Source organism: Anser cygnoides, chromosome 5 (genome assembly GCF_040182565.1).
Source record: "Anser cygnoides isolate HZ-2024a breed goose chromosome 5, Taihu_goose_T2T_genome, whole genome shotgun sequence".
In the NCBI taxonomy this organism is placed as follows: domain Eukaryota; kingdom Metazoa; phylum Chordata; class Aves; order Anseriformes; family Anatidae; genus Anser; species Anser cygnoides.
Genome location: NC_089877.1, coordinates 29,183,881 through 29,207,143, shown reverse-complemented (window position 1 = coordinate 29,207,143; position 23,263 = coordinate 29,183,881). Strand labels below are relative to the sequence as shown.

Sequence of the window (23,263 nt, the reverse complement as noted above, 5' to 3'; positions counted from 1 at the left end):
AAATTGTAGAAAGACAGTCATATCCATAAATGCCAAAGCACTTTCTGGTGCTCAAATTAATGTAGCTTACAGCTTCTAGGCAGCAGTATGCTGCCAAGACTTTTTCAAAGTGAGTGCAGTGTGCCTCTGTACAGGCATCAAGTCCCTAAACATAGTGAAAAAGAGCAGAGATGTGGGGCCTGAGAGCTTGGGGAAGTCTGGTCCCCTCTGCAGTGCCAGGAGAAGAGCAGCCTGTTGCCTTTGAAGCACACACCAGAGCAATAGCCAATTTGAGGAGAAACAGAGAGTGCTTGAGTGCTTGTAAGGTTTGGCTGCTTTAGCCTCCAGTCTTTATTTTGTTTGTATTTACAAATAATAGAGAAAAAAAAAAAAAAGAAAAAAAAGGGATGTCTTTCTGAAACTGACGATTTGGGAAGAAGGCAAAAACCAGCAACCATCTTCCATCTGGCTTCACAATCAGCTAGCATTTGATAGGACCTGTACATTCACTTAATTACAAACTTCAAGTTGTGGCTTTTTTAAGCTAGTGCTCTTGTGTGCCTCATGTGCAGATAGATAAAGGCTGCTTTGGAGATACACTCTTTCTGGCTCCGTGCATATTAGCAGTATCACTCGTATGCCAGTGCCCTTCACCCCTGTCCTACAGAGCTGTTCCTAAGAGAGAAAGAAGAGATCTTGTTTCCTGTTATATTAAATTATGTTAAATACATAGTTTGTAGGCTGTACCCTGCCAACCAACCTACCAGCATTTGTGATACACATATATATGTACTGGAGCATGACCAAGCCAACCCACACAAGCCGCAGAGCAGTCACTGCGGTACCTATGCTGCAGTGTGCTCACATGCTCTTCACCAGTAATACAATAAACACGCGTAATATAAAACGTTATCGACAGCAGAACAAGGAATGACAGAAGCAGTTTCTCTCTCCAGTGGGCTTTGACTTGTCCCACTAGGCAAGGTTACAGTGCCTGAGACTCGAGACTCTGCTGCACTCGTTAAAGGTGACGCAGAACTTTTTCTCCCTCGCGCTTCCCTCAGGCAGAGCACTCACATATGTCCCGTTTTAAAGGAAAACATACCGTTTTGAAGTGTTATAAATGAAAGCAGCTACAGAAAACTGCTATTACGGTTGAGTAGACTGATACTGAAGCCTTCGTGCTTCACATTCTTTGGGCTCTGAGCTCCTGCTAGAGTCAGAACTGCTGTCTGCAAATACCCTGCTGAAGTCAGCAGAAGATGAGGATTTACTGTAATCACTGTAGCGCTGGGCAGTGAGTTAGGCTCGTTCCTGAACTGTTTCCTAAGAGATGTTAACCACCTCAGCTGGGTGCTCTTTGTAGTCCTGGCAGAGGTCAGCTCTGTCTCTAAGCACAAATCAGAAAAGTAAATCTAATCTAAACAATTCTCTGTACTGTTCCAGAAGCAATTAAAGGCACTTTGCTTTGTGTATTTCCCCCAGGTGTGAGCAGACACTTCCCACAGACAGTATGCACAGCAAGAGCTCAGAAAACATGAACTCTGCAGAGGAAAGGCAAAAAAAAAACCACACCACTGCTTCAGCCATGGAAGACTGAACTTGCCAAAACAGGATCAGCTTCTCCAGGCACTGACTACAACCTACGGTGAGAGGAAAATGGATGCAAAGCATTTCTCAACTCACCTAACTCCATCAGGCTCTTTACTAGCAAGGTAATAGTAACAGGTAAGATACCACTTTTAGATTCCCTGTTATTTAGCAAGGTGCTTCATCAACATGCCACCTAAATTCATGATAGAGATCCTGGAATACAGGAAGGTCAGCATCCCTCATCCATGAGCAGTACCTCTGTAAGCCAGCAATGATAAGAAAATGATAGAAAAAAGTGAATGTAAAGTGAATGGTCATTCACTTTAAAACAAACCTGTTAGGTAAAGAGCATTTGGTTGTTTCCTTGTTCAGGATTCTCCAAAAGTGGAAAAATAAACACAATTGCTTATAAGTATACCTATATTATTAGGTATATGCCCTATACCTAAAAACTCCCACTGGTCTTGCTGAGAACCAGCAACAGCAGTCCTGGGAATTCAATACATGAATTCATGAATACATGAATCTTCATGGTCCATGAAGACCCAGCATATTAGCACTGGCATGTTGTTTATCTTTCAAACCAGAAATCTACCTTTGCAACTAGCAATCATGATAGAGATGATAAAACGTAAGTAGTTTGGGGAGTCAAGATTTTTTTTACATTCATTTTTTTAATAAGCTTTTTCTTTTTTCTTTTTCTTTTTTCCTTTCCTTTTCCTTTTTTTTTTTTTTTTTTTTTTGCTACTGAAGTTGACACATTAATGCCTTCTGAAGATGATTCTGACCAGTGTGGGATCTTCTGTTTACATTCAAACCCCACAACTCCCTGTTGTGGGGCCCTGCATTTTGGGTTAGCCAATGCACTGCAGGCCTTTCACAATTGGAAACAAATGCACAAGATGGCAGATGGCAGCAAGTTGGGTCTCTATCTGTGTCCTCTAAGGGAACAGCAGATATCCCCCACCTCTATCATCGGGAGGGTTTATTTTACCATTAGATTACCTTTATTTAGCATGGCAAGCTGAGTGCACACGTTTGGCTACATGCAAACAATCTGAGCAGTCTGGAATATGGAAGAAAGGTGTCACCCTGAGTGCTATAAAGGAATTTTTGGCACGTGAAGCAATACAGTGATCTGATTCTCTAAAACATAATCCACACTACGGCCCAAATTCCCCATTGTGGATTATATCAGTGAAGAGGCTGGTCCCAACACTTTTATGATAGCATAACATCAGGGTCTGGATCTCGGCGGAACTGTCACGAGTTCTGAGATAACAGCAATGATTCAAATGTTTTAATATTGTAAGAATGGGCTCATTTCTCCACTCTCTCTGACAGTGGCGTGGAGAGAAGTTAGGGGATAAGGAGAGGAGCTAGTTACAGATATTTGGCCCTTAGCTGCCAAGCTCTTGCTCATAACAGAACTACTCCCAAACAAAGAGTTAATCCAGCAGAAGATAAAGTACATGCAGATTTATTTCAAATTGTTCTCTTATGCACGTCTTACTACAGGCAGAGGGACGGGCAGCTGGTTGTTCTCATCGGGGAAATGTCCCCCTATGCAGGAGGAATTCTCTGCTGGGTAACTTATGGCTCTAAGGCCATTTTGTACTTTCACGTGGCTTAACAGACCAGGGAATTATACTTGCTGGCTTTTATTCAGTTAACAAATATTAAATATTCTGGTTTCATTAACAGTATCCTTTTGAAGCTGTGACGAGTCATTTAATGAATGAGACTCTGCTTAAGTATTTACTTCTGTCCAAGATCCCAGCTGAAATTAAAGTCAAAAGGATCACACCAGTCTTCAACAGCTATCATAAAATCATTACAGAACATTGTATAATTACATCCTATTTGCAGGTTCATTTTAAAACACATCCTGGCCTGACTACTCCTGACTAAACTTGAGGTGATTTGGCAGAGTTGTGTGGGATTACACACTGAAATTAGCCAAATGTGCGCAGGCCAGGCTGGAGGTTGAGGTTGTGAGATTCAGGACCAAATGCTCAGACAGGAGCTACAGCTTTGGTGTGAAACAGCAGGAACAGAGCCGTGAGGAGGAAGTTTGCAGAGTACCTGGGAGTGCTGTGGCTGCCTAGAGCTGGCACTCCCAGTCTTTCACTTTCCTGCCCACCAGACACGTCTAAATATCTTGAGAAAAACAAGAAGCAAAACAATAGGTGACTGTAGTGTGAATAATAAAAGCCTGGCTTTCCTCTTGGAACCTGACTGCTGCTCTTAAACTGCCCCAGCTGCGCTCTCATGGTCCAGGATGTCGGCACAGTTCCTCCAGTGAATCAATGCCTTGTGTCCACTCTGGGGCTGTCTACTGCACCCTTTCCTATACTTCCTAAGACTGGGGTGGGTTTCTGGGTCAGAAGATCAGCATTACCTCTCTACTCCAGAAGGCTGGCTTCTGTATGATACTATTCCAGCAACAGGAAAAAAAAATAGCAGAGGATGAAAATAATGCTGTGTATGGGATGTACTGAGTTACCAGCAATATAGTCCTTTTTCATAGCAGGAACAGGTAGAGCAGATATTAGAAACACTCACTGACAGATCCAGAGGGTTCTGTGGAAGAACAAAACATTTCTAAACCTATAATAGACTGTGTGACTGTAAGAGCTGACTCAAATGCAAAGGCCGAATTAGTCCTGGCTGAAACTCCATAGATTTCAGGGAGCTTCCTATAATGAATTTGTCCCTACAACAGACTCCAGTTATTCTCTCAATACCAGGAGCACTCACACGCACAGAACACTCCGAGCTAATATCAGTCTTCGCTTACTGTGTGTTTTGATTATTTAGTATTGCTGAGAGAAGATGAAAAAAAGAACCACCTTACGCAGTTCTTTTTGTAACTGTGAAACCAGTTTTTCAAAGGCTGGCGTGCTGTCCCTCTGTCAAGTCCAGGAGCACATTGGAATACAGGAGTGAAATCACCAGGGCTGTCACTCCAGGGCTTTTCATTAGGATGAAATCTACAAAAACAGGCACAAAGGGAAAAGAAAACATTCCTTGCAGATTTATCTATTAATGCTGGTTGTATCTCTGATGTTTTGGAGAAGGATCAGACACCTTCATAGTCAAACAGCACCATCCAACATATGGCAGTAGATGAAGGTTGCCTTTTGCCTCTCACGTTCACTCTGAATCCTTCTAAATCATCCCTGCCAACACGATACGGTCCTTGAGGATCATTAACATTCTTCAGAAGAGCAAATCTCTCACTTATGTAATAGGTTAGGTTGCACCAAACAGCAGGTATGAAAAGTTCCCTGGGGGAAGACACCTGCAGAGTCTGTTCCTTGACCTTCAGCTCTGCTGCTCCTACAGATGGCTGCGGTTTGACTCAGCACTGCATGAGCAGTACATGTGCAGAATCTTCTCAGGAACAAAACTTAGCTCTTCTGAAAAAGAGCAGCCTTACAGAATTATTTGTTAAGTGATGCTACTTTCCAATTTTCTTTAAAATAACAGTATTCCTCCTTACAGTCAAAAACAACTGAATTAATTCCCCCACTCACTCACTTTGTGAATATGCACATCTCAGAGAGCAAAACTTTTAAACAGAGATTGCTGGTGGAAGTGCCGTTCTGTAAGAGCCCCTCAGAACACCAGAAACACATTAAAAACACCCTATTAAGGAGCTGAGGTCCCATCAGCACAGCCTGGAGCACACTATAACTCACGAGTCATCAGTACATGTAAAACTATTTATTCTGACTGTAGCAGGCAACCTAATTCAACTCATTTCAGCTACAGGTAAATGGAATCAACATAAAACTTCCACCAACACTCTTACAACTAAATTTCTCTTGGATTTCCTAAGCAAACATACACAGCACTTCCCCAGGCAACATACACAGATGGACTTCCCAATAAGCAATAAGCGTCCAGCCATATGAGTTTTTCCCCAGCTACTCAATTTGAAACTCTGTCACCCTTGACCTCTGCAGGTTTTCTTAATGCTTCAAAGCTCATTCAACTCACCATAAAATATTACTTCAATGTATAGATATGGGGATGTAGATGTTCTTTAAAGACAAATAAAAAGGAAGAGGGCGATGAAGAAGTTCTAGTATTTATCAGGTCAAATGTTTACATGCTACAGAGAGAAAAAGTATGCTATTGATCCCAATATAGTAGCTTTCCTCACATCCTTCAGGGCACATCTGCTCAGTGTATCAGGCACTCCTGTTATCCTGGGAGAAACAGCGGCTGACTTGACAACAAAGTGGAGAAAAGCCACTTGAAATCTTTTTCTTCCTTGGGGCAGCATGGTAGTGCTCTCAGAAAAACAAAACAAAACAAAAAAAAAACAACAAAAAAAAACACATCTTCACACAATACATCTCCTCAACACCATCTACTAATCTAGCATCTTGCGAATATAGCAAGCATGTATTTTACATTGGGAAGAAGGGAAGGATCTTCTCACTTCATTCTGTCCAGGGAATTTGTCTTCAGTAGTCAGCTGAGGCTGACCTTAGGGCACTAAGGTGCCCTCCCATTGCACATACATATTGGGAATTTTGGATTCATCTGCTCTTCTTCCAATCCACAGTTCAACTTCCATTAGTTTATAAAAGATCTGCGCTCAGCTGTGCTTGGAGAAAAGCCAAGAGTGAGCCTGGCTGTGCCCATGCTATGCAATGACTGACTCATGTGGGAGCTCACAGGACTGAAGAACGGGGCCCAAAGATTTAGCAGCTCACAGAAAAGCCAGAGCAGTTGAGTGCCAGAAAGTTTGGAAGCCGAGATACGTAGTTAGAAGGGTGTCTGTCACTGTGGTAGGGAAAGTTATGGAAACTGAAAGCGAAGTGGGAGGTTCTGGTTTGGAGTGAAGCAGATGACAGTAGATGAGCATGGCAGCTGGACAGATACAGCTGTATTTCATCAAGATGCATCTTCTCGTGAATGGCAACGAGAAGCTGTTTGCACACACAACCAAATCAGAGAGGGAAACTAAACCCACACGACATTCAACCTGCCTGACAGAAAACAGGACCTGCACACAGTACGAAGAGACCTTCTGCCTGAATTTCCTTGAATCAAGGATACCGGTGGCTATGGCTCTGCTGAACTCCCTACTTTTGAGTTAAGGCCCAACAGCAGTATTTTGGGAGTGAGCAAATCTCTAATTTCTCCCAAATGTCCCATCTTGAGTAATGGCATAATACCTGGCTCATTCTTTCAGCTCCACCAAACAATGACTGCCAGGAAAACAGCCTACTTTGGTCATTCCTAAAAAAAATATACTAACCCCTAACACACAGCCTTCTTTTTACTTAGTCTAACTGCTTCTTTTTGGTGCAGGTCTTTGTAGATTCCCTTGGTACATGCCAGCTGCAGCCCTCCCCCTGAGAGCAACTTGCTTCTTAAGAGAAACAAATAATTGTACATTTAGAGCATTTTACAGCTGCAGCATTTCCCAAGTCCTTCCAGTTCTGACTTTACCTTTTTTCCTGGCAGCCTGCACCAAAGGACACGGGCACCTACCTGCAAGGTAGGGTACTGGTTTTAGCTTTGCCTCTCAAAAAACTGACTTTCTGTAATTGCAGGGAGTCACCTAAGGGTATAGGTTTATATAGTGACAGTGAAGAGGCTGGGGCAAAGAGAGGAAGCAGGAATCTCTTAAAAGTATCACAATAAGGCTAGCTGATTCATCTTTGGGAAAACAGTAATCATTAACCTGGTTTCCACCAAACTCTGGGGGATCATTAAAAATATCTCATGGCATTTTCTTCTTTTTTAAAATGGACATGTAGCCTGTTCATAGCCCCTGCCACTGTGTTAAAAAATGAGGCACTCGCTGGCCGATTACTGTCTGCCTAATGGGACGGGATCTCATCTGTGAACTTTCCTGGGACTGCATATGTGATGGGAGGTGCTATACAACATGAGAACCCATGGCTTAATGAATCAGGCATTGAACTGGATCATATGACAAGTGGCATCAATTTCTGACTCTGGTACAGACTTTTATATACCACTAAGAGAGTTCTTTGACTTTTGCTATATCCTTTCTAAGTAAAATGACAACAACACCTCCTCATCATGTATGAATACTTTACCACCAAGAAATTCATTCCTGTTTGTAAAGCCCTCAGTCTTGTACCAGTGAAGCAAACATGGCCAAGACAGGAGTGACTGCCCTTTGCATAGCATAAGCAGCCATTGCAAGTCCCCTCTCGGATTCTCATCGTTGTACACAGTGTGCAATGAATTAAACTATTTAAGCCAAAGAACTATAATGGAGAATATGGCCTTGCACCGCTTCGACAGTGCTGTAAACCTTACTTTCAGTGATTTTAGCTTTCATGGATTTTAAATGATTAAGCAAAAGCATTACAATGCATCTTCAAGTGGCCCTTAATAAATAGGTTTTACTTTAGAAAAAGGTTTCTTACTGAGTCTACCACGAAATATTTGCATGTGAAATGAAGACATTTGAATGAAAACAGGTTTGTTTATTTTAGAAGGCACTGCAGCCACCCACTGCACGGCTGAGTTTCCAGCACACCAGAACTGGATGCCAAGGAGCTTCAGGAAGGGAAACAAGGAACAGAATGGGAAACCGAGCAGTTTAGTTTCTTTCACATTAATTGCCAAAAGTGGGCAGCACCACTGAAATAATATTGAATAAAATCTTCTCCTAACTCAGAAAGCTTACTGTTTATCTCCTACCCTACTGCCAATGCACAGAAATCCTGAAGCACTGCAGGAAACAACATTAACTCTATGTTTATCCTGAAAAACAGAAGTGCACTTCATGAAGAGTTAGTAGGTTTAGGACCAAAAAGAAGATGCCATATTTGTATTGTAAATCTCCATGTACAAAAGCTACTTTTTTTTTTCCCCCCTCTTTTTTTCCTGGAATGAAAATAAATTTAAAAAAAAAAACAAAAAACAAACAAAAAAAACCACCTTTTGTGCAGAATGGACACCAATATAGCAGTTAAGGCAATCCCACAGAATTGTCTTGTATGGAAAGCTAGAACATCACCTTTCTAAATAAAATTTCCTTAATGAGTATGAGGAGATGAGACCCCAGTTTAACATCTCATCTAACAGAGGATGAGATGTGTGTTGCTGTGCTAAAATCCTTCCAGGGAAGTACTTAACTCCAAATCAAGAAGGAACATCACCGTCTCCTGAGTCATCAGCATCACTTCCTGACTTTCTGTATGCATGTTCATAGGAAATCTTTCATCTAATTTTATTTCAAAGCCCAATCCCACTTGGCTAGCAAGCTCAGGCAAGATCCAGCCAACAACAGTATAGGCACAACAAGTTTCAACAAAAATATTTGTTGCAAGAACACTCTTTGATTCATTTGCCCTTCCTTGGCTGAACCTTGACTACACCCATCCTGATGCACACTCACAGAGTGCAGTTGCCATGTCAGGATCCAAGTTCAATTTCTGCACTCCGAAGTCACTCCTTCTGGCTTTGAAAACTATCCAGGTGGCTGCACAAGGGGCTACAGAAATTACAGGGAGATGGCAGAGCTGGTGCGAGGACCTGCCTGAGAAGCAAAGAAAGGGGAGATACCCACACTCTGCCAGCCCATCCCCATCCGATCTGCCCACAATGTGCTGTTGTAAAGAGTCTGCAGTGAAGCTGGGGATTTGGCACTGACACGGTGTGGAATAGTCATCAGATATTTAAAACAGAGCTGAGAGAACAAAGAAGGGCTTTGTAGTGCAAGGGCAGCACTGAAAACCCTGAGCCTCAGCCAGCCAGCTTGCATGGAGTGTTTGCTAATGTACACAGTGGAGTGCATTCCTCTCATTTGATTACATGACAGTTTTATATACCAGGTATATGCAGAAGGTTTTTCTTAACCCTTTCAGTCCTGTACCATTTATAAATCCTAAAAAGACACACATTTCTGCCATTTCATATGTTTGTGCAACTTCAGTCATGGAACGTGCTGTGGCCAACTGGGTTTGGATGTATGTGTTAGAAGTAATCTTATCTATGTTGCTAAAACAAAAGAAGCAATTAAACATGAATTACAAAGCTTCTTCAGTCCTCACTCATGCCATAGTCTTATGCATTTATCTTGATTTAAGCAGTAATTATAAAAAGGTTTACTTCAAGGACCACCATAATCCACTCTCCATATTGTAAAATGAAGGCTGCAGAGACTGCTCTTACAGCCCCCACTTGTTAGACTGGGGGGAAGGGAGCCAGGACCTTGTTGAAAAAAAAAAGAAAGAAAGTTGGCTAATGCCACTTTCTACATATACTGCATTTTGTAGTTTCCACTGTAAAAGAACAATAATTGTATGTACCCTTCTTGGTGAAGCTCTTCAAGATCTATTGCTAAAAAGTGTTGTCTATAATGAGGCAGAGCTCAAAGCATTCAGGCAAAATCACCTCTCATTTGTATAGTGCGTGGTATACAGATGTGGTGCAGAACCAAGGCCTAAATTTGCAGGGTTTTGGATGTTTTCATGCCAAGTAGTTGAGAAAGGCAAAACAGCCTTACTTTCCTGTTCTACTAATGCACAAAGTACATTTCTTAGCCATAATTACAATAATACACAATTACATTTTCAGAAGATCTGCTATGGTATGTTTCATAGACTCAAAGCTGTAAAGCTATTAAGTTATAAAGTTAAAAGACTAACTTCTGTTAATTAAGTTAAAAGAATGAGAGACACTGAAAGAGATGATTATGGTTAAAATCTTCAGCACCTAAACTGTTGCCTGTAATTTTAATGTTGCTAACTCATAGACTAATATCTAATTAAGCCCACAGAACCTCTGCAGAGCATTCAACTAGGAATTATTTTCCCGCTTAGCCACCCAGGGAAATAATCAGGGGATGAAAGCTAAAGCGCCTTGCCCGATGTTTTGGTGTCAGAGGTAGGATTAGAATTTAGGAGTTCTGGGTTCCTGCTCTCACACTGCAAGTATGAATTCATATTCTCATATTCCAAAAGCAGAGTTTGCCTTGCAGGTGGAAAGGAAGTGTTTAGGGCTGGTGTCTGGAATCAGGTGAACAGACAGAAAGGAAGAAGGAAAGTAGAGGAAGGTGAAGGTTATTGCAACAGTGAAAAAGTGTACCGCATGGGCAAAGAGGACTGGCACATGATGAGTGAGGAGTGGGCTGGAATAAAGGCACTGGCCTAAGCCTCGGTAAGTCTTTCGGAGGTTCTTACCATACTTGGACTGATTTCAGAATATGTCTCAACATGGATGGGGGTATGTAAAGGATTTCAGAGAACAGTGATGGGTGTAGTCAGGTGGTTTTGTACACATGAGCTGGCAGACTCTTGATGGATATTTGTACATGCTTAAGTTTGCAAAGAAAAAGGAGAATCATCCCCCAAACCAGAAATCAGATGATTAGATGCCACAGGCAGGTTAACCAAAAGACACAGACAGAAAGAAGCAGATATCCTGTTCCCAAAGTAACTCTATTTTTAGTAAAGAATGATAGAAAATTTGATATTTTCTCAGAACTAACTCACAAAAGGAAAGTACTTCTTGAAGTTTCCACCTAAACACTGATAGCTCTTTAAAGCTATTATTAGTTGTGAGATTGTTCTTTGGAAGGCAGAAGAGCATGCTACTTTTCTAATGGTAAAAAGGAACTGGAAGCATCACGGAGGTTCTTATGGGAAAGTCAGATGTTTCATTAAATGCACTGCAGATGATACATTCAGACAAGTATGTGTGTCCTGTTTCTGGAACTGTGTATTATTCTTAATTACTTTTTCTACTGCTAGATTGTGTAACTTGGAAATAATTTGACAGTTCGGAAAGAGAAATATTTTCTGTTATGGAAATTTGTCTTAAATCATGAGGAAAGGGGCAGGAACTACAGATTATAGGACTTCTCAGCAGCCTTTAGCTCTAATGATCACAAGATGCTGCTGTCTCAGTTTAACACTCTTTTGTATGTGAATGTAAAAGACTTAAGACTTGTCTCACATTCCTTCTCCTCCAAAAGGGTCATGATAGGCGAGACACTTCTGCAACCACAGAGGCCCACATGGCTCAGTTATCTTCCCCATACCATTAGACATGTATAAATGTGTGAGACACAGCACCCTTGGATGCCAGGAAAGCATTTATGATGCCTGACTCTATACTGCCTTCACTTCAAAACTGATAGCACTATTTCCCAGCCAACTGAATTCTTCAGCTCAAATTAAAGGTGAAGAAAAACCCTGCTGCTTAGTCAAACACAAGAAAAGATAGAGGTAATGTTGGCAGAGGAGGTGAAATTTTAGACATGCTAGCAATTATCACGCTGTATCGAAAGAACAGACTGCTGCCACAGTGACACAAAACGTCAAGGTCTGTCTGCATGCCTCCCTGATGCAGGATACACAAACAAATATGACAGCCAAAAAAAGCTGATCTAGCTGGTGACCCTTAAGGAACGTGGTCCCATTTGAATGTCCGAGGTGATGGAAATGTGAGTGTCCAACTCTGAGGACTGGGACACAGCATGATCTTCACCTTTATGGCCCCAAACTTTACTTTCAGTATTCACTGCATTTGGGAGGATTTGAAGAGGTTAGAGTACATGTCCCATGCAGTGTTTTGCTTACCGAACAACAAAAACAACTCACCCAGCACAGCTGACTGTACAGATTACCTGGTTTAGTTCAGGGCCTTCAGATCTTTTCAGGGAGATGAATGTGAGAAATTTGACAAGAGAATTTGACAAGAGAAAGGGATGGATTTTCAGAACTGCCTTAGGAAAAGGTCTACCAGTGGCCATAAATCTCAGTGTCTTCAGGAAACTCCTTTGCTCTCCTGTACAGTGCTTTTAAAACAAGAATTAACATGGAAAACATGTTAACATGTACACACTGTTTCTCCTTTCACAAAGGAGAAAGCAGAAATTTGAATGAGAAATCAAGCTGATTATTAAAAGTGTGTTTCATATTGAGATGATAAAGGCCAGAAAAATAGACAAAACTGAGAAAAATGGCCCTCCTTAATGTAACATTACTTTATCAAGTTACATATATTGTAAATAGCTGAAATTAACATATATAGCAGTTTTCCTTTAACACGGCTTTCCATCACACATGGCTTACAAAACACCTAATCCTGTCAAAACATCCCTGGTTGTGCACCAATTAAGCAATGAATATACAGCACTGGGAATGGCATTGGTTAAACTCTGCATGGGAACCAGTAGAGGGAACACATAACACTGTGGCTTTCTGAGTCCTACAAAATAATGGAAATGGCATCTTTTTTCCCCCTCTCAGTGGAGTAATGGAACAGTAGATAAACTGTGCAAAACCACAGCTAAATATTTAGAACCCACAAGGAAAATGTCCTTTGAACAAATCTAGTTATTTCGCTTACAGGCTGGGAAGGAAGAGAGAGACAGAGGGTTTGTTATTGTTATTTCTATTTTTAAATACATACGAGATGCTCAGATACTACATGGATAGGGGCTACATGAGCACCAAAAGAAAGAGGAGTAGGAATTTTTTCCATGAAATTCTCATACCTTTATAGAGGTCAGCAGGGCTTCAACCTTCAGCATCACCTTTTCCAATCAAGACGTTTAGAAATATCTCAAAACTATTTCAAAAACTAATGGAAATACTGCTATATAAAACATGGCCTTCAGGCCTTCTGGAGATATGAAGAGAACCTGGAATTTCCATGGATTTCCTCTAAAGTGTCTATGTTCACTAGCTGCTCCTTGCCCACAGTCACACAGTTACCATTTTTCATTTAAAGAATGCTCAGAGAAGTTTCTGTGATATTCACATATAAAATACAGACCAACAAGGAAAGATATTTAACAGTTTGTGCATGGTTTTGAATTCATTATTTTATTGTTTAATACTCTGTATCTCAGTTTCCCCACCTGTAAAAGACTGTATTTTAAAATCACATATACTTACCTACAAGGACTACTACGAGGCTAATGAATGTTTCTAAAATAGTTAAAGACTAAAGAAAAGCATGGCAAATTTGTGATTTGAAACATAAATGAAAATAAAAGGGGAAATAGGAAACATACAGGAAAGGAATCTAAGGTTAACTCCAAATATCAGGACAGAGACTAACAATATAGCATAGACACAAATCTTGGGTTCCCAAACTTCTTGTCCTTGTCAACCATTGAGCATAGACTAGGTTTTGCAGTTGAAAACCCATAAAAATTAGTTAATTAATTACATTTCCCAGTCCAGCAGTAAGATTTAATTGATACATTCTCCACAACAACTTGCATTGCTGGCTACCTGCAGCCACATCTCACAGTTTATGCCTCAGTGATGAGGCAAGGCACCTGGAATTTAAAGTCTTTATCAGTTTTGGATCCAACCTACTGTCCAAAAAGATGTGTTAAATTTCTGCAACAGATGAGGAACAGAAATCCAAAAAATGAAGCACATTTTTAAGGTATGTGCTGCGGCATCTGAATTCAGCTTTGCTCAGAAATCAAGTCTGAGAAAGTCCTACCACTTTGCATTTCAGGCTCTTTTGCTGAAGGATCTTTTTACTCACATTAGCCAGCTGAGCTTAAACAACATTTGGGTTTATATCATGGATCCTGTTTCATGCCCAGATACGTTCACTGGGACAGAATGTACAGCAAGTTAAGTGATTTTCAGGTTTATATAAAATGCCGAAGAACAAAGCTGGGATGGGGATTCGGGAGTCCTACTTCCCATCCTGGCACTGTTGTCAGCCGTCATCCAGTGCAGCGGTGCTAGCTTAGCTTGTCTGGCCCAGTAATAATGAAAGGAAGAAAGGATTTTTCACTAGGAATTTGGAGTATTTTCTCATTATAACCAACCAGCATGACCAGAAAAATAGCTCTGATGCAATCTGCGGGCCTACTTTCTCACTCCCTGGCTGGCATGGCCTGAAAATGGTGTGGGGGCCACAAGCCCTGCTTCTCTGGGAGAGGGGAGGGAGCCTTTGCAAAAACAAATCATGTCCACAGAGTCTTCAGCACTGCCCAGTGCTTCAGGGTTCACAGAAAAGCAAACAAACACAAAATGACCCCTGCCTACAGTGCAGGAGCCTGGGGAGTGGATCATCCCTTTAGCTGCAGCCAGCTTTTCCAGCCAAGGAGGACAGGGCAGGGGTAAACCCTAGCAAGAACCCTGCCTCCCATCTTGCTCCACAGGTTGAAACTAGAAAATAGAGCAGGACAGACGCCATTTGATATTTTGGAGGTAGAGAAGTGTGCTGTGGGAGGATGATGGCAGCCTGGGGGAGGTTAGCAGGCAGAGGCTTAACGTGCTTCGCCTCGGCAGTTCAGCTCTGCGCGAGGTATTGATTACTGCCCTCAACAAAAGCCAGTCACCAGAGGGGGATTTTCTGCTTTCCTCTCACGGTCACCCTCGACACTAAAGCTGCAGCCGAGGGGCCATCTCCTGGAGCAGGCACAGCAGGAATAATCCTGCAAGGTCGAGAGGGAAGGGCAGAGGCCGAAGGGCAGGGAAGGTCAGCGCCAGGCATGCACAACTTGGAGCCGCCGGAGCCGGTGAAAGGTCTGCTTCTGGGTCCCTCAAGCCCTCCTGCTGGAAACTTAAGCCGCACTTTGGGAGACCGAGGGAACAGGCCCGTGGTAACCTGGAGTAACAGCCAGCTGACAGCGTCTGTGCCGGGACCAGCGAGCGGGGGGAGGAGAGGGCCCCGCGCTCTGTACCCACGGATGTGGCCATGCTGTGTGCAGTTTGCGACAGCGGTGCCTCAGCACGTTTGTGGCTTCTTGTGCAACGAGAAGTTGCACTTAGATAACGAGTGAGGAGATTCCAGCTGAAGTAGTACAAGGGAAGTGAAAACACTGTCAAGGTTTTGCCCGCTGCAAGGCATGCGCGCGCCTTTTCCAGTACAGATACAAAACAGTGCAAAGCCGCAATGCAAAATTTTGCCAGGCCCTCAGAAGCCCTCAGCTGTGTCCTCAGCTCTGCTGTCGACTTACTCAGCGTAATTCCTCTTTCACACCTAAGCAGAAGTCAGAGCAGATCTGTCAAAGTTAATGGAGTCGCACACCTCGGCGATGGCCACAAGGGACAACCAGGCCCAGCGTGTGACTCTGGGTCTCAGTCTTGTGTGCCTACAGTGGCGACAAAGACCGCCACGTACATTTGTGAGGGTGGCTGCTACGCTCCTGCCTCTGCTTTCTGCCTTGCTGTGAGTCTGAGAAGGTGCTGGGGGAAGGAAGGGCAGAGGGATCGTAACGCCCCATACACATACCCGGGCCTCAAACAGTAATCGCCGATGTATTCATTTATCTCCAGTCTGATGCAAGGTCGTGTCCCTGCTCTGCCACTGATTTTCATGTTCCTTTTCAGTTCAACACAAATAGCACTGGAACTGAATTTTCCCAGCTGTGAACAAGTTTGCACAGGCCAAACACATAGCAGATTCAGCCTCCATTTCCCCTGCCATCTATTCCTTTCACCTGGCTGCTTGTTTGGCCTTGACATACACCCTGCTGTACAGTCTGTTTTCCACAACTGCCCGAGACTTCGGTCACGGTGAGACCTCAAGGCCCTCCTTACAGTTCCTACACAACCCAGCCGTTGCTCATAACTGAGCACAAGACAGAGAAGGGATGCAACATTTAATCTAAAATTAGTTTGATCTTCCCAGTAGGAGAGGCCAGGCAGAAGGGAACATGGGTTTGTGTTACCAGATCATGCCAATACTCTGTTTCCAGCAAAAGTCTACTCATTCAGAAGAAAGCTAAAAAGTTAGTGTACCTAGCCAGTTGTAAAATGGGAGTAGACAGAAAGATTCCTCTTCTTTTTCCTTCCTTGACAGGGCAGCCAAAGATACACTATTAACACTGAGAACTTTTCTGCCGTAAATTTGAGCCTCTTTTTTTTCCCCCATCTGATATCACTTATCTCACCATGGTTTCTGGCTAGTAGTGGGGAAACAAGAATTTAATTTAGATATGATGTTTGGATCTGTAACCAAACTTTCTTAGAAAACAGGGATGTTTGATTTTGTGTTTTGATTTAACCCATTATTATGCTGTATGTATCCAATTAAAAATCTGTATATCTGACTCTCCCAAAAGTTAGAGGTCTGTATCTGTTGTTTTGTCTTTAGCAGGAGGAGAATCAAAAAGCAAACAAAAATAAGGAGAGGAGAATAAAAAAGGAAATTTACAAAACACCTTTCTGAGGGCAGCTGCTAAATCTCACAACAATATGCTATCTGCAGTTTTGAAATACCATCTCTCAACCTAAAATACTACAAGTCCTGGCCATGAAAGTGCTAATTTCCAAGATGAGAAGCTGGGACACAACCTCATTCCAATGCAGCCAACCTCACTGTGATTTTTCCTCATCATTTTTATCATCCAAAGAGAGAGATCTTCCCCTTCTCCCTGAAATTTACCCCAGATGAGGCAGCACAAAGAAGCAAACTGGCTGCTCAGAAGCTGCACAGGCTGAAAGAGGAAAACACTCAGTAATACCTTTTCCTCCAAATGTGCACATTGCACTGCTTATTTTGGGCATGAGTGACTTAGGATCTAAAGATATTTGCTGGCATGTTTTTAATCACCATGCTTTTTAATTACTGCATTTTGTTGAAATGAGGTCACAGTGTTTTACCTTTTCCTCCCATGCTGGGACTATTTGCTGTGTTAATTTGTGTAGCTTAGAAAAATATACGCACATCCTCTGAGCTGGGGCTGGCACCATGAAGCAAGGTCGATTTTGGCTCTATCCACTTGGCAGCTGGTGAAGGCAAAAGCTTTTGGGTGCGAGCTGCAAAGGCGCCTGGTGTGCTGTCCTTAGTGTTGAGAGGAAGCACTGCAGGCACCTCTCCCTGGACACAGGGGATGTGGGGCAACTTTGGCCTCAAATAAAATGTGCCCATCAAGACCCACCTCTCAGTCATCTCACTGCCATCCCCATCTGGAGGGTATGAGGAGTGCTGGCCCCTTCTCTCCTGCGCGATTTCAGGGAAAGGGTAGGGCTCTGGCCCACTGCTCCATGTCAGCACCATGAGCTAAGCCTGCCACCCTTGTCATTTCTGTCATTCTAGCCCCTGCTTCGGAGTAGCTCTGGATGTGTGCTCAAAGCTGCCCTTCTTGACCTCCTCTTTCTCTACAGTTCTCCTCCTCATCCTCTGCACAAATAACTCCACTGTGTCAACAGCAGTTCAAGTAAAAGAAAGAATTTCAAGAGAGGGAGGACACTGCTGATATGCACCCAGCCCAAGATGTATCTGCCAAGCTCTAGAGCCTTGAGCCAGCTGGCCTGGGCAAGGTGGAGAGGGGAGGAGTCCTATGCCAACACACTGTCCAAATTTGATTTCAGAGAAAAAAAGCCTTTAATGTGACAACACAGGGCACCGTCCATTTCCACACAGCCAGTGCCTCTGGCCAGCTTTGATCAGTGCCCTGGCAGGAACGCGCAAGGTTCAGTGTATGCTTAGCCTTCAGTTATGCAGCCTCTCCTGCCAGTCCCAGAAGAAAAGAAAAAAACAGACGCATCCATTTGCACCGTTCTGCTGCTCTCCACAGTCTGAACTTGACAACCATCTATGGCCTCCCTCAAACATGGGCTGCTCTCTTGTCCTGACCTTGGCTGTGAACTCCAGTGTCATTTTTACCTCCGTTGGAGCTTCCTGAGGCTGGACTCCTGCCCTCTGAGCCTGCGACTGGCTTTGGATGCATACAACAGCGCTGAGTGAGGGGCTCTGGTTATGTGCTGGAGACCCCTCAAGACCAGAAGCGAGCAGGAGTGCTGCAGTAACAACTTTGTTCAGACCCCTAACCTCTCTGACTCCATGAAAGCATTATGGTGAAGGCATCTGGTAAAAAAGAAAGTGGGACTTTGGTAAAATAACTTCCTCGCCAAGCATTAATGAGACACTCGGCCCCTTTGGAAGGCTCACCCTGGGGTGCATGGTCATACCGCAACACACAGGGTGTTCCACAGCTCTGTGCCCATCCCCTGGTCCCTTTCTTTTTTGGGAATTAGAGCCTGCAGAGGTCAGAAGCTCCAATCACACCAAATGAAGCTGTGGCAGATAGTCCTAAATTATTAATGTTTCTGAATACTAAGTGCACTCAGGAACCAATTCAGCCTGCAGCACACAGGCTGTGCATCAACAGGGTCCCAAAGGGGTTTCAGAAAAAAAAAAATCCCACTAAGGAGTCTGAGGTAGTAATTCTGTTTGCATTAACACATTTGTCTCTCCTGTTGACGGAGGATACACACAGTCATGAATCCCTTCACTTGTAAGTGCATCCACTCTTCTCTTGCTGTTTTAGGCACTCCCCACCCCTGGGAGAGACACAGCTGTCCTAACTATTTTATGCACATCCAAGAGGGTAGTCTTCCAACCTAGGATAAGATGGGTACCTTTCAATTATACGGCGAGAGCATCAGATCTCCACATCTACAATCTGACTTGAGTAAAGACTCTGATTCTGTCACTGGAAAGACTGCAATTCATTAACATAGCTCTGCTGTGCACAGTTTGATATTTATCGTTAACCACATCCCTTTAAAACTAACCTTACTGACAGCTTATTTCTGTAAGCTTCCATTTTGCTCTTCATTTAGTTTTGTCCCCCTGTGACTGTGGCGGCTCATACCTTTGGCTCCTCTGGCTACGGACCACTGGCACAACTGGCCTGCAGATAACAACTCTGACTTGGATGCTGTGCTAAAAGTTTGTTGTTTGCATGCAGTTTCAATTTGGTTTCAAGAGGAGCTGATGCTGATTTTTGCTCCTGATTCAGCATTTGGCAGAAGCATGTAATTTTGCATGTTGTAGGAAACAGGAAGAAAGTTTTAACTTCAACTACTTAGGCTGTATACGCACAAACAACACACACAAAGTGCACGCTACTCCCGTTTATCTCCTCCACACCTCATTTCTTCTGTTCTCTTTCTCTTTACTCTTCTGGGAATGCATCTGTCTCACTTATGCTCATCTCTCTCCCACACCCATAGGCATGCACTGATTTGTTATTGCTAGGTCACTTGTGATTACAGGTCTGGATACACTAGTTTATTGCAGGGTTGTCCCTGGCTTGATAGGCTGTTTGCTGTTTTGTTATTACAGTGCTAAACCTCATTCTCCCATTCTTCCAGTTCGCTATCTTTCACACAAACGCACAAACCACCACAACATATTTATTTTGAAATGGCAACACAAAAACTGACTTGGAGTTTGCAAACAATTTGAAAGGGAATGTGGAAAAAGGGGTTTTGGGCCCTGGAAATGCCAGCCTCCCTGCCCCGCCTGACTTCTCGGAGTGGTTGCCATTTTTATTGTGGGACTGGAATATAAAGCTCCGAGTGCCGCAAGAGCTGCATGGCCATTTGCTTTGTTTGGCTGCAGAAGCCCAAGCACAGCATATTCATCTGGGAAGCTGTTAGCTGGGGCAGGGGAAAACCACTGGTCCCTTTTGGCTGTACAAACACTGGCAATAGTTGTTGTAAATTAGATTTGGTCCCCTAGAGCAACAGGCACGAAGAACTGAAAATCTCTCAAAATTATTAATGAGGTATTTACACTTATCAAATATAACAGCAAAACAAAACAACAAAACCCAAAAACCAAACAAAAACAACAAATCAAACAAAACAAAATGAAACAAAACAAAACAAACAAAAAAAAGAAACGTGTTTTGGGCCCCTTCCAAAAAATGGGGGATTTCAACACCAAGCCTACACCTATCCTCCCAGCAGGCAAAATTTCCGGTCTATTTTGAAAAGTCCTGTGTATACCCTCACTACATTCCTCCTCCTCCCCCTCCCACCAAAAAAAAAGTCAAGGCAAATTTCTGGGCATAGTTTAAAAGCCACAAAACTTCCTCCATGTGTGTATACTCCAGCTCTACTGCAGATATTTGGAGTTACATAAAACTGGGCAGTTAGTGATTCTGGCAGCTGAAAAATTACAAAGTTCAGGGGCTGAGGAGGGCGTGGGCCAAGCTGAAGTTTTCCAGAGCACCGTACCAGATGGAGCAGAGGAAAAATGCTTCTCTCTCGAGGCTCAGAAAGGTGGAGTTAGAAGCTCTGAACTCAAACAAATTGCAGGGAATGTTCTCCATTCCCCATTCCCTATGAGCACTGTTTGGCAATGCTGGTTATCAGGGATGGTTTGGACCTTAAAAAGCAATGAATGTGCCTTTCTGTATGTGGCAATGCAATGCTTTTACAGTGACACCACGGAGACTGACATGCTCCGCTTATCCATCATTACCAGAGCCATGCAAACCTTCTCCCTTACGAGCCAGCAGCGCGTTTCCATTTCCATCTGGCCGGTTGATGCGTAAGGATGAGATCAAAGCTCATCATGTAACAAACTACACTAGCTACCAATCATGCTCCAAGTCAGCACATTTACACTAGAAGATGGTTTTGTGTTAAAACATCTGTTTACAGATATGATGCTAAACATAATGGCTACATTTAAAATTATGGCTGAAGGCAGCTAACTCCTATGATCCAGACTTAAAACTTTTCAGGTAGGAACAGCCACCCTTCTTAACTTCTCTGAGTGCCCACCCGTGTGTTAGTTAACACACGGTGTCAGATGTTGGAATTTTTCAGTGTAAGTAGTTTCAGCTGGGTTTTACTGGGTTTTAAAACATTTTGGCTAGTCAGGCCTAATTTTCTAGGTCTGGACAGGGTTTTAAAATGTGCTTTCAAATGTGACTAGCTGTGATCACACTAAGGACAAAATAGCATTTAAGCATGTGCTAGTTAACAAATAGCAGAATATTGTGTCCGGTTTTAAGCCACAGAGTACAAGAGAGACTCTGGCAAACTGAAGAAAAGTCCAGTGGAAGGACCCTAAAATGGTCCTAAAACAAACAATTTGAGTTCAGCCTGGAGAAGGCTAAGGCAGGAGACTTCAGATAAGATGACAGAATGAGATTAGAATTTGATTATTTTTACAAAAATGCTGTTACAGAAACCAAATTTAGAGATTTCACCAAAGATAATTTGATAATTTGTCCACTAGGAACTGGAATAACTCAATTCATGTGAGTGAAAACTGATTTTTGATTATCACCACAGGCTAAAATGGAAAGTGTCCCAAACTACCTAGAGAGGAGATGCTGTATATATCACAATACCAACTACTAAAAGTAACTGAATCACTTAGTCTTACAGATGGAGATCTTGTTTAAAGACTGAATTTTCTGCATGGTGTCATCAGTCCTCAGCAAAAGAGGCATGGCAAGGTCTAGTCTCTTTACCTATTTATTTTGAACACACAAAAGGCTTAAACTTCTCTGAGTACAGAATCAGTCATCTAACTAAATAAAGCAACTACTTATGTGCTATGTGGTCTTGGTCAAGTCACTCAAAAGCTTACCACTTGAGATTATGGCTCTGCAGCAGTCTAAATTAAACTAACTGTCGGCTTATGTGGTCCAGCTCTGGCTATGCATTCCCATTCCTCTCTTACACCCAAAACATTGCTCATTAGGCCATTCACCAAGCCATTTCACTGATTTAGGGGAGCATAAAACTCACCTAACAAAAAGCAAGTAACATATCCTTTGCCACAAACTGGGATCACAAGAACAGCTAAACCTATAGGTAAGAAGTAACATTTAACCTCATTTCATTTTAGATAGCTGCAAATTTTGACGGGTTTGGGGTTGATTTTTTTGTTTGTTTGTTCCTTTTTGAGAAGGGAAAGGGAAATTTTGGAAAACAAAATAAAGTGCTCATTCTCATATACAAAACATATTCCAACATGCTTTATCTGTTACTATCAGGTCAATTTCCTTATTAAAATGTTGAAGTGAAAATTAATGAAACTTTGTGAATGCTTGCATGAAAATGTTTGTTTTACAATGAAAATACAGGCACGCCATGACAATACTTAGTGTGGAAGGGAGAAAGCATTTCAGATACTTTTTATATCTTACAGAACATTATGTAATTTGTTACTTAGATGTCACTAAGCTACATTAAAAAAAAATAATAAAAAAATTAGATGTACCAAAAAATATGCAAATGCCCTTTTTTCCCTGTGGTATGGTCTGTAGGATCCAGGGTTCTGACCCCAGTAAGACCCTCAGCCTGGCAAGTAAGTGTGTGACTGAAAGTTGCAGGACCTTGTTGCACCACAGCACTCTCTGTGCTGGAGCCCCCTTGCAGACCATGGTGACCTGCACACTCCATTTTTTTTCTTCTCTGCCTGGGATCTGGCAATGACCTCCTGCAACCCAACTCCTCTCCCCACCAGTGTTTTCTCCAGGCTCTGAGTTGACCTGGCTAATGCTTTTAGCTGTGAGGAGATGAAAAGAAGGAAGAAAAAAGAAAAAAAAAGGGGGAGAAAAAAAAAAAAAAAGCAAGCCCTGCAGATGAAAGTCTGAGGCAGTGTTTTCCTTTCCAAAGTGCTGCTACATTCCCATAAGCTTGTGGTTTCCTGCATTCTGCTGGAGGGCTTTTTTTTAAAAAATCCTTTTGGTGATATCTGAAGAGGGAAAATGTCCAGCACTAACAGGAGGCCTTTTGTTCTATTCGTTTCTAAGTGGACTTTAACCCAGTTACTACAGACTGAGTCACTGTAGAAACAAATAAAATAAAAGCTCTCTGTTTTGTCCCTCTGGACAGGTCAGGGACATGTTAAGTTCTGTTCTCCCTTTCCTACTTCATGGAATCAGTACTGGACCTGGCATTGCACTGCACTAATAATGAACATAGTTTATGGCTGTTCT

General features: G+C 42.6%; 1 protein-coding gene and 1 long non-coding RNA gene across 12 annotated transcripts in view; one reads left to right on the top strand and one right to left on the bottom strand.

Moving 5' to 3' along the window:
* The window catches only part of RAD51B (RAD51 paralog B), a 422,492-nt gene that overhangs the window by 80,241 nt on the left and 318,988 nt on the right, over window positions 1-23,263 (bottom strand). For 2 of the 11 annotated variants that reach the window (XM_048064990.2, XM_048064992.2), the window contains one exon: window positions 4,425-4,565. The exons of the other annotated variants lie outside the window; for them this stretch is intronic. In XM_048064990.2, the coding sequence (XP_047920947.1) occupies window positions 4,462-4,565 (104 nt within the window). In that variant the 3' untranslated portion in view covers window positions 4,425-4,461. The remainder of the gene's footprint in view (window positions 1-4,424; window positions 4,566-23,263) is intronic. 11 annotated transcript variants of the gene reach the window in all.
* On the top strand, window positions 880-22,549 carry LOC136791006 (uncharacterized). The gene is made up of 2 exons (XR_010832059.1): window positions 880-1,707; window positions 16,660-22,549. It is a non-coding gene; the product is annotated as an uncharacterized lncRNA (long non-coding RNA).